The sequence below is a fragment of the Durio zibethinus genome, chromosome 10 (genome assembly GCF_047325235.1).
Source record: "Durio zibethinus cultivar Kanyao isolate XHJ-2024 chromosome 10, ASM4732523v1, whole genome shotgun sequence".
NCBI lineage: Eukaryota > Viridiplantae > Streptophyta > Magnoliopsida > Malvales > Malvaceae > Durio > Durio zibethinus.
The window spans coordinates 10431230-10443416 of NC_143171.1; the positions used below are offsets into that span (position 1 = coordinate 10431230).

Here is a 12187-nt window from a genome sequence, read left to right on the forward strand (position 1 = left end):
AAGTTTGATTAGAGTATGTTTGTGATTCGTTGGATCAATGGGAGTCATTGTGATTTGATTAAATAATGACATATTATTTTCTCTATGTAAGGATTATAGTATTACCAAGCTCATAATATGGGTTTCTATGGGTATGGAAAATAGAACTTGTTAAGGTATTAGGTTGATTATGGCAATGATACATCGTAAATTTGCTTCTGAAACCATTTTTGTTTTAGATTTTTTTACTTCGTTAAATGCATCGCATTGATTGCTAATTACCTAAAAGATATAATTTGAAATGATTAAGTCCATAAGGTACCATCAAGTTAAGTGGATACAATTGTTTTATATATATATATATATATATATATAAATCATAGTAGTTATTTGTATATATGTTTATCTGATTGCATGTGCACATGTCATATTGACATGTCACATTATAAAATCTTAAGACTTGGTATTTGTCTTAAGTACAACTTTAATGTCATTTAGATATGTCTCATAAATGATACCAACAACTTTGAGGATAAAAAGGATACATATAGGCACAACTGCATACCTTAGAGATTTCTCAACAAGTTTAGAGAATTTTGCAAAAGGACTGACAATGAAAATAACATAGTAAGATCACATTTAGGTGTTATTTTTTTGCTATACAACCACACTGAGATCTATTGTCGATAGTCTCTGGTACTTATAACCATGGATTAATCTTGTGTCAATAAAGGACATAAAGATTGCCATGATTCAGTAGTGGATGGTTTTATTGGACAGGATCATTAAGATGTTGTTTCAAGGGCTAAATTATTTTTAAAACTATGGTCACATCAAAGTAAAGTTAATCAGCCTGAAGTCTTTTTTTCTAAATTAGGTTTCCTTAAAATCAAACAACTTAATTAATATTGTCCAAGTAAGAGAATGTTAAAATTTTTCAATAAGTAGGCTACTATTAATTAGTAATTTTAATATTTAATAAAACAAATTGATAAATTTAGTTCTAATACAAAATAAGTATAAGAGTCCAAATAATTAATTATAATCACTTATGTGTGGGCTTTTTACATCTTATAGGGTTAGTGTGGTTTAGTGGTTGTATAGGCTATTGGTCTAATAAATCTTTGATGGGGAGGTTTTTAAGGTTTTAATATAAATTGGTAAAGGTTCCTTCTTTACTTCTAATTTAACAGTATCTATCCATTAGGAGTAGCTAATAAAGAAGAGCGAAGAGGAAGACCTAGTAATTTCAACAAACTGCAATTGCTTTCGCTTGACGATTATGCCTATTCAAATAGATACACAATAAAATTAAATTTGATATTTTAATATTCATATACGATTCTTAAATTTTAAAATTATGCTTACAAGGTCTTCACTGTTACCTACTTACTATTGAGCTATTGGAACGTAGTGGATAGAGTACTCCTTTCTTTTCTCCCTGTGGAGTCAAGTCTCAATAATATATGCACTGAAGAAACAGGAACTTCGAACTAGTATTAGGGCATCCAACAACCATTTGTCCTGTTAGTAGTTTTTTCTTTTTATGTTGTTAATATACCTTTAATCCTCAACCTTACATATATAAGAATGATATTATGCCGTCGCTTAAATTTTTGAACCCACTACTTTCAAGAATCATTTCAATACTCATGCTATCATTTCATTTGAGTTAATTTTCAATTAACAAAGTTGTTAGTAGTTAATTGTACTTGTATTAATTAACTATAAGATCAATCATGGTTAATATGCTAATTAAACAATCAAGATGCTTACCCAACTATTATCTGACCATATATTCTTGCCTTAATAAAAGTAGGAGAAATGTTTAGGAATTGTGCCACCAACCCCACCATAATCCAAATATATTAATTTGAAATTGAGTAAGTGCTTTATTATTTTTCCTCCAGAGCTAATAAATTAACAAAGGGGCCGACCATTAAATTTGATCCGCAACTTATCATGGTCAAGAAGACACATAAAGGAACCTCAAAGAAATTAGACTAACCATATAAAAACTTTTTAACATAACTCAAGAATATATTCCTTCATAAAACAAACCCAAAAAAAAAAAAAAGGAATATATTCGTTGATAAAAAATTTAAAAAAAATCACTATCACCTTAAAATACAAAAACTAGCTCGTCAACTGGAATGATTAAAGCATCACTGACATGAAACCAGAAATGCAAAATCATGCCACGACTGTTACTAATCAAAATTTCATCTGTTTCCAGATTATGATGACATTATTAGATATAATAAATAAACATTTTGTTCAATTTCTTGAAGTGATTAGAGGGCAACATATGACTTTGATTAATTATCATTTACTAAAAGTTGGCAAACATACGACTTTGGGATACCAAATGAAATCAATATATCCAAAAGTTGACTTTGAAGCTTGCTATGACCCTTGCCTTGGATCAATAAAATTGGTTTAGATCAGAACCGCTTTTGTTTGAAGTTTGTGGGAGCTAGGCATATAGGACATAGTGGAAGTATCCGAGATGCTATAGAATTTTTTATTACCCCAAAAAAGGTTATAGAACTTTTAATATCATCGGTAGCCACAAGCGTAGGGAAACCGAAGTTTAAAAAGCACCCAACCATATGAAATCTGATGTTTTCAATCTCCATAAAGGAAACTAAGAATCTGTCCAGAATTACAACGTTGCAATGTCTATCTCAAGTTCTGAATCAGTTATGCTTTCTAACGCTGCTCATCACCCAAGAAAGAGGTTATGGCCCTTCACTCTTGTTTTATCCACATTGTTTCCTGTACTATTAGCTGTGCTTGTCTTCCAGCTTGATTCATTTGATCCAGCTCCTATGCCCATCCACGAGTTTGGTCAGGCACCCATGATTGTCTCATTGCACAACAATCGCATGCTACAAGGAGCAGAGTTCGTGGGTGCAGGGGAGTTGCTGGGACCTGAAGATATCGCATATGATTCCAAGTCACAGCTCATATACACGGGTTGTCAGGATGGGTGGATCAAGCGAATCAGATTGAATGATTCAGGCGTGGAAAAATTGGTTAACACCCGTGGTAGACCGCTAGGAGTTGCTCTTGGATACAATGGTGAAATTATCGTCGCTGACGCTTATAAGGTTAGTTACCTTTCGTACTGTCAGTACTTGACCTGGAAGCAATCAAAATCAAATTTTGAAAAAACCAAAATTGATGATTAATGTAACAGGGACTGCTAAATATAAGCAGAGATCGTGAGGTGGAGCTGCTAACAGATGAGGCTGATGGCCTGAAATTCAAAATTGCAGACGGAGTAGATATAGCAGACAATGGTATGATATACTTTACAGACGCTTCATACAAATATAACATGCATGATCACGTTCGGGACGTGCTGGAGGGTAAGCCTCATGGTCGATTTATGAGCTTCGATCCAGTTACCAGAAAAACCAGAGTGTTAGTCAGCGATCTTTACTTTGCTAACGGAGTTGCAGTATCACCACATCAAGATTCTGCAATCTTATGTGAAACCGTAATGTATGTTGCATTGCTGCTGATCTTGTAATCTTTATTAACATAGGCTTCTGTTTCCATTCTAACTATTTAATTGTCCGACATCGACGAAGAGTTTAACTTTAATTGTGATTTTTTTGACATGGGTTGATCATAAATTTAATTGCAGGAGAAGGTGTAGAAAATACTACATACAGGGAAACAAACAGGGACACCTGGAGAAATTTCTTGATAATTTACCGGGCTTCCCTGATAATATTAAATATGACGGACACGGCCACTACTGGATTGGATTAGCCACGGTAATACTGGATTGGTTGAACCATTAGAATTGTATTGCATAAGATCTACTTCCTTTTTTCGTAATAATTTCAGATAATTTAAGCATTGTTGTACATATTGGGCAGGGAAATTCGGTTATTTTTGACTTAGCATTCAGATATCCTTTCATCCGAAAGGCCATGGCAATCATGGAGAAGTACATTGGACGACTACCTAAGGGTAACAATGCAGGTGTCTTGGTAGTTGATTTGGAAGGAAAACCAGTTGCCCACTACCATGATCACAAATTATCTTCGGTTACAAGCGCGATGAAGATAGGAAATCGTCTATACTGTGGCTCTGTTATCTATCCCCACATTATCAGCCTCAATCTGGATCAACATCAGGCATAGAATTCCTGCTGCAAAATAAAATGGCAGAGATAAATTGTGGCTTGTGTTCTCAATAATTGTGGTTTGTGCTGTCAATATAGCTTTGTTTAACTATCTGTGGATGGTAAACACATCACAACTTAATGAACCATAAAAAAAAATAATTAGCAACTTCGTGAAACTTCTATTTTCCAGTTTTGGATGAATCTTGAGTTTGCAATTTATCATTTTGCTCGAAGAAAAACTGCCGAGGGCCTTTGTTTTTTCTCTCGATATATGTATTTTTTTGGTAAACTCCAAACACACTCGTGCTATTCACTTTTTCATTTACACTCTTAATAGATTTTTTTTCCACTTATAACCATTTGGTTGATTACTATTACCAAAAGAGTGTAACGGACTCAAATTTAATCTAAATATTTATAAAATCCTTAAAATACCCTAAAGCTAAACCGCTCCCTTCATTTTTGTTTCAATTTTCTCTCTCTATGCTTTCTCTCTCCCTAAATCCTCTAAAAACCCAGACGCCGACCACCAATAATTCCAAAAATGGGCCAGGTGCCACCACCTCTGTATTGGCAGCTGTCGGTTCTCACCTTCTTTTTCCCTTCCTCTTTTATTCCTACCTGTCACCGTCTAGAGTACAGACAAACCGGAAACCCTTTAAAAAAACACATCTCTTCTTATCGTTGGCAAGCAAAGCAACCAGAACTAGAAGCCATGACTTCTTTTAACTTCTCTCCTGGAAACTCCAACGTCTATCCTGTCTTCTTTCTCCAATAAGGATTTCCTTTTCTTGTTAAAATTAACAGGCATCCTCAAAAGAAGAGAAGCTTTGTTTCAAAATCAGCTCTTGATGAGGTCTCTGTTCTTAACCCACCACCTCCTCTAAGTGAATATGGTAAAATCGAACCCATTGCTTCTTTCAAGTAGAACATGAAATTTCTTCAATTTATATACTACTAATATGGAAGTTGAAAACTTTGCTTCAATACTATGTATTTTTAAGATTCCTAAAAGGTCAGGAAAACTTAGGGGTCGTTTAGTAGCATTTCTATTTTCTATGTTCTATTTTTATTTTTATTATTTTTGAAAATAAAAAATAATAATCTGTTTACTATTTTCTTTCATTTTTAATATTTTTAAAAATTAGAAATAAGAATATATTGGTATTGTTATTGCACTGGCATTATTCATCCGTTTGGTTACCATTTTCTTTTTATTTTTAATATTTTTGAAAATTAAAAATAAATATCTGTTTTTATTTTTAATATTTTTTAAAATTGGAAATAAAAAACTGTTTACCTTTTTCTTTTTCTTTTTAATATTTTTGAAAATTAAAAATAAAAAGATGTTCCTAAAGGTGGGAAAAGTTAGGGATCGTTTGGTAATGTTTCTATTCTTCTATTTTTATTTTTAATATTTTTGAAAATTAGAAATAAAAATATGTTGGTATTGTTATTGCTCTGTTTCTATTTTTTGTTTTTATTTTTAATAATTTTTAAAATTAGAAATAAAAATCTGTTTATTATTTTTTTTATTTTTAATATTTTTGAAAGTTAAAAATAAAATTTTGTTTTTATTTTTAATATTTTTGAAAATTACGAATAAAAATATGTTAGTACTATTATTGCACTGGCATTGTTCACCCGTTGGATTACAATCGAACCTCATCCTTTAAAGTTGTCAAAACTTTAACCACTTTTTCTTATATGTTTTTGTTTTTACATTTCTACAATAAAAAATATTTTATTTAAACATGTTTTTAAATTCAATAAATTAAAAATAAAACGAAAATAAAACAAAACAAAATTTTCAAAACCGTAAAGCACAAAACAATTCCAAACGACCCCTTAGATTTTTCACTTGGTGTTTTTTCTTATTATAAGTGATTTTGATTCATTGAAACTATGTTTTTTTTTATGAGGTTGATGGGATGAAGGGAGTCACGCCAGAGGATTTGGGTAGAGTGGTTCAGGTAGTAAGGATTGAGTTAGTTGGGAAATAAATGAGGTTTTTAAGTACTTTTAATGGTACAAATGAATTTAAAAATTTGAATTAATAATAAGGATATTGATTTTTTTTCTTATTTATTTAACACCGTTACCTCTTTTTGGTAACGGTAATCAATCACAAGATTACAAAATGAAAAAGAAAATGAGAAAGTAAAAAATGAGAGGATATATATATCGAATTTGTCCTACACTTTTGTATCTTTCCGGTTGAAGTTCTTGGCAATTCCTTAAAGATCATTGTTTTGGGAACTATATAATGGGGTAAGTGAAATTGGAAAAACCTGATTAGTTCTTAAGCATTGACATCAAACCCCTCTTTTAACTTCACAAATGTATAAGGGGTATGTCCCCAATGATTATCTGGCCTGGCAATAATTGTGGCCTCGAGAATTGCTGGATGCTCATACAAAATTGTTTAAACATAGTAACGAATGGTTAATTCAAATGGTAGAAAAAACGTATTCTTTTTTTTATTATATGGGTTTAAATTAGCTAAAATATTATGAGAAAATAATTTTTCATGAATTCGCTGAGCACAATGTAAGTAATTGTTTGATCTTACCCCAAAAAAGAATATGTTAGGCAACCCAAAAAACTGATGTCTCTTAAAAAAATTGTTTCAACCTTTACTATGCTTATATTCTCCCATAAAATTACAATATCTTTCATTCGGTGTCATAACATATAAATTCGTAAACTTATCATTAAACATAAATTAAAAAAATTATCACTAATTTTTTTTGTTAAGGTATGATTAGCTACCCAATCGAATCTGTCATATTTAAAAAAAAGTCACAAAATTGATTTATATTTTTTTAAATAGTATATTTTAGTCCACAAAATCATATTTCATATTTGAGAGTGCAGTTACATGTGAAGAATATTGTAGCACCCTCATAGCGCCTATCTAAATAATAGTATCAATTTGATTTCAAATTATCCAAGTCTTAACCATATTTATGATTTATCAAAATATTTAATATTAAAAATTAATCTTAAAATTACTCTAATAATTTGGTAGCAATTTAAAATAATTCTCTCACATTAGGAGTATTAATGGAGACTAGTGTTCTACCCTAAAAAGGCTCTATTGTCGGATTTAAATTTTAGTTAAAGAAATAATTAGTAAAATTTTTTAATAGTTTAAAAAAATTTACTTTGATGCAGATCTCCCAATAGTTTAATGAGATTTTATTATAAGACTATTTTTTGAAAATATATTAAATCTTTCAATAGTTTGGTATGATTTAATTTAAAAGAAATAATTAGTTAAATTTTTTAATAGTTTAAAAAGATTTACTTTGATGCATATCTCCCAATAGTTTAATGAGATTTTATTATAAGACTATTTTTTGAAAATATATTAAATCTTTCAATAGTTTGGTATATTTAATTTAAGATGCAAATCCTCCAATAGTTTGATAAAATAAAATAAAAAAATATTTTATTAACAATAAATTTTTTAAAATTAAATTATAAAGTTCTCCAATCTGTTGGTAATATTTTTTTATTTATGTGTTTTTTTGAAATAAATAAAATTATAAGGTTTTCCAATATGTTGGTAAAATCTTTTTTTTTTTTAAATGATAGCCTTCCAATCTATTAGTAAAGCTTTTATTTAAATTTTTATTTTGTTATATAAATTTTTTTTTAAGAATACCAAAAACAATAGACAAATAAATAAATGAATGAATAAATAAATAAAATAACCTATAAAGAAAAGTAAAATTACATGTAGTTGACTTGGCTTGGCAATTGAAGAAGGTAGTTATAGGCACAAATCAACTCAAGTGGCTTGGAACTCGACTTCCGGTGCAACTCAACTTAGTGCAGTAGACGGGAGAATGGGTCAAAACTAAGTTACGTTGAGGCTCAAGTCCAAAAAACTAATCCTAAAAATCCCTATAATGTAAAACCCTATAGAAATTCAAACCTAAAAACATTAAATCCTAATTCTAGAAAATTTAAAACAAATCAAACCCATAATCTAAAATCTCTTGGTTGCTAGACAAATTTCTCACTTTTCTCTCTAGAGTTTCTATACAATCTTTTTCCCCCTTTTTTCTTTTCTCTTAAGAGTATCTGTATGTATATATGTGTATATATATATATATATATATATATATATAATCATCCCCTATGTATGTGGTTTATGTTTATTTATAAGGATTGAATCCCTTTAATTTTGAAAAATAAATCAAATTAATTATGATTTTATTGTGATTTTGTAATTTGTAATTTGATTTTAAGTTTTTCCTTTTACAGGTTTGCATGAATCAAGCTAAAATCACTCATTTTTTTATTTTTCTCTCTCTCTCTCTCTTTGACTTTTTTTTAAAACAAGAAAAATTAAATCAAACCAAATTAAAATTGAAAAATTTTTTATTAGGCCCGAAGCTTTGTTTTTTTATCCCCAAAAAAATTTCAGACAAAATGAGATGTTTATAATTATCCCTTTTTGCACAGTTTCTATAAAACAGGAATTGCACAAAGACAAAAGACATCCATTTTGTTCGGTTTTGAAAAATCAAATCGAAATTCAAAGTTAAAATAATTCTGACAAAGTCAAATTAGAATGTGAAAATGATTGAACTAAATTGAAGTCAAAAGTCAATGAAGGTGCCAAAATAAAGATGATCGAGACTGAGTCGTGAGTCAAAAAATTAAAATGATCTTAATTGAGCCAAGACCAAAACAAGTGATGGGAATCAAACCATGTGTCAAAAAAATAAATGATTTAGATCGAGTCGAGATCGAAACAAGTGACCGAGATTGAACCACAAGTCAAAAAAATATAATGATCTGGATCGAGCCAAGATCAAAAATAAGTTACCAGAATTGAACTATAAGTCAGAAGTCGAGATTGAAATAAGTGATCAAGATCGAATTGTAAGTAAAAAAAAATAAAATGATCTAGACCAAGCTAATATCAAAATAAGTGATCGGGATCAAACTATGAGTCAGAAAAATAAAATGATTTGGACCTAGCTAAGATATAAAGGAGTGCTAAGATTGAACCGCGAGTCAAAAAAATAAAAATGATTTGAACCGAGCCGAGATCAAAAAAGAGTGATCAAGATTGAATCGCGAATCAGAAAAATAAAATGATTTAGACCAAATCGAGATCGAAACGAGTGATCAGGATCGAATCGTAAGTTAAAAAAAATAAAATGATCTGGATCGAGCCAAAATCAAATATAAGTGATCGAGATCGAACCACGAGTCAAAAAAATAAAATGATCTAGATCGAGTCGAGATCAAAACGAATAATCAAGATTGAATCGTGGGTCGAAAAAATAAAATTCAAAATTTTTAGCTTCAAATCCAAATATTCATAATTTAAAATTTCAAATATTTGCAAGGTTCCACAACTAAAGTTGAAAGCTCTTAATACTCTAAGTTTCACAAAAAATCACAAAGATTTTAAAATTCGTAAAAAGTCAAGATTCATAAAGGTTTGCAAGAATTTCAAGTTTTGCAAGAGTTTTAGGTTTGTAAGAATTTCAAGTTTGTAAAAATTTCATCATTGTAAAGATCAGTAAATTGTATTTAAGATTTGCATTAAAAGATTTAAAGTTTCATATAAACAAATTTATGGATTCACATCAAAAATTTCAAAGCTCTCCTCCAGAATTCAAAGATTCTCCTTTGAAAATTTTAGAGATTCACATTCAAAAAGTTCCTTTAAACCAAGGCTTTAGAACTTTTGAAGTTTGAAATTTTTTCTTTGCCCAAAAATGAAAGATCTTCCTCGTTCGAGGAATCAAAAGTCAAATATTTTATCCCAACAAAAACAAATGTCATGCTAATAATGCAAATACCTTATAAATGCAATAAATGCCACAATCTAGATTCTCACTAGAAGTTGCGAATGCCAATGTCTTACTATAATTCAAATGTTTTCTACATGATGCAAATACATATCCCAGCAATGATGCAAATGCAATTATCATAATGTATGTAATGCAAATGTCACTAAATCAATGAAATTGTGGAAACAAGATTCTCAAAACTCCACCATCTCATATATACCTTCTCAACTTCTCAATATTAATGATCTTAAAACAAATTCTGTCAACTGATCTATGTTATTTTTCTCAACTAGTCATAACTCATAAGTTATATCAATCAATTGATCACTGTATTCATCATTAGGTCACCCTATTTATCATTTTTAAATCATTTTCTCAAGCTTCTTTCACTTTTTTCATCTTTGATTTCTTTCAAAAGAATGAAAAAATCTTTTATGAACATTGTCATTCATTTATTTACCACCATCCTAATTCATGACAAACATTATACCTTTCTTTGATTCATTCAAAAGATGTACACTTGGTAAAGAATAAGAAAAATGGGTTTTCAATATCGAAAAAAAAGTAAGGTTAAGAGCAACTTAAAGATAAATGAAAGCAAAATGTTATATTGTGTAAGTAAGGTATCAATATCCAGAATAATGACTATTCAAATAATTTTGAACTCCAACCCAAATCCTCTTTCAATCAAAACACATTTGATTGATATTCTTGATCTTTAGACATTATCCATATCCCTATAATCCTCAAATGAAACTATATTTCTAAATTGTCATACTTACTTAACCCGTCTTCTTGAGTTTTCAGTTTAAATCTTCCTTTTTTTATTTTTTTCATTTTTTTTGCACACATTTTTCTCATCTTTTCTTTTCATTTCTTTTTCTTTTTTATCCTCCAGTGATACTTTGATCAAAGTCTCAAACAATCTAATGGCAAATCTACCTTAATTCAATTCATGATTCTTCAATTCGAATATTCACATCCAATCAAAATAGACTTTTAAGGGACGTAATGTAGGCTAGGGTAATGGGTTATAAAAAAAATGGACAAAATAAGCCTAAATTGTGTTTGAAGAGTTATCAAACCAAGAATCATTTTTTTTTCATGTACAACATATTGGCATTTTGCCCCATCAATTTCTCTTTCATTTTTTTTCTCTTTATTCTTTTTTTTATTCTTTTTTTTCATTATTTTTCAAGAAGAATTTGAGCACAATAATGTTTTGCCCCTGAAATCATTAAGGATAAACAAGCTTCTCAAACTTTTCCCCTAATGTAGGGTGATCCTTGGTTAGAGTTCTTAAAAAAAAAATTTAAAAGGCTCAAACGAGGTAGCAAAGGATAATTTTACTTTTTTTTATTAAATGATAGAAGAAAGATGGCCATTTCTCATCTAGAACATGAATACTCTCAATGAAAAATATTAATTGATCAAAAGCAAACTTGTTAATAAATAATTATAAAGATCATTTGTTGCATCACTTTCAAAATTCTTCATCAGATTCATCTTCTTTTTATTTAGTAGTTTCAATGAATCAACAAACTCAACTTATCAATCTTAATTTTAAAACACAAAATTAAGGCAATGAGATCATATCTTGGTGATTAATACTACAATCAATATGATGAAATGAGATAGAATCCTAAATTATTTTTTCAAGTCTTCTATAAGATTCTGGTATTGACATTTAGTATACTATGCTTAGAATATTGAAAGAGAATAAGATTATAGTCAAAGGCAATTGTATACTTTTAGGTGTGGTGCGATATATGCTAAATTTTTCCACATTTCTAGATTTCATGGGAAATAAAGCCTTTATGATTGCAACATTCTTTCTAAGCAAAGTTTAAAGCAAATTAGTTCCCGAAGATCGTGAAAATTTTGGTCAGACAAAAAGCCATTTTTCGAGCTTAAGGTTGTAATATGAATTTATGGGCCCACAACCTTCAACGATGGAAACTTGATTAGAAAGTTATTAGCGATATTTTATTGGCCACTGCATTAACCTTAGAAATTCTAGATCCTATCACTTGTTTTATAATACTAAAATCATTAGGATTAACTATGCAATCTATCTAAAGAATGACTTAAATAATGGGAGTATTAGGATTTGAACTCTGCAAAGTCTTTCTCAAGGATGAACTTGTTGTTGTGCTAGTCCCTTAAGTGATTGACTATTGGTAGAAAATGCCATAAGCAATTAAACCAATAATTGATTTTAGCAATTTCATTTTTAGAACTA

At 29.5% G+C, this 12187-nt stretch overlaps 1 protein-coding gene across 1 annotated transcript; it reads left to right on the plus strand.

Annotated features, from left to right (window-relative positions):
- The first annotated feature begins 2583 nt into the window (after positions 1-2583).
- On the plus strand, positions 2584-4268 carry LOC111292820 (protein STRICTOSIDINE SYNTHASE-LIKE 5-like). Its single transcript, XM_022885409.2, has 4 exons — positions 2584-3092; positions 3182-3489; positions 3635-3767; positions 3873-4268. The coding sequence occupies exons 1-4, from the start codon at positions 2658-2660 to the stop codon at positions 4137-4139; spliced, it is 1143 nt and encodes a 380-aa protein (XP_022741144.2). The 5' UTR covers positions 2584-2657; the 3' UTR covers positions 4140-4268.
- Positions 4269-12187: the final 7919 nt, after the last annotated feature.

What these genes read in the sequence shown, in the direction of transcription:
- LOC111292820 (XM_022885409.2), top strand. Translation starts at nt 2,658, where the DNA reads ATGTCTATCTCAAGTTCTGAATCAGTTATGCTTTCTAACGCTGCTCAT. An exon ending in ATCTTATGTGAAACCGTAAT is followed by an intron (nt 3,490 to 3,634) that starts GTATGTTGCATT and finishes ATTTAATTGCAG; the next exon opens with GAGAAGGTGTAGAAAATACT. An exon ending in ACTGGATTGGATTAGCCACG is followed by an intron (nt 3,768 to 3,872) that starts GTAATACTGGAT and finishes CATATTGGGCAG; the next exon opens with GGAAATTCGGTTATTTTTGA.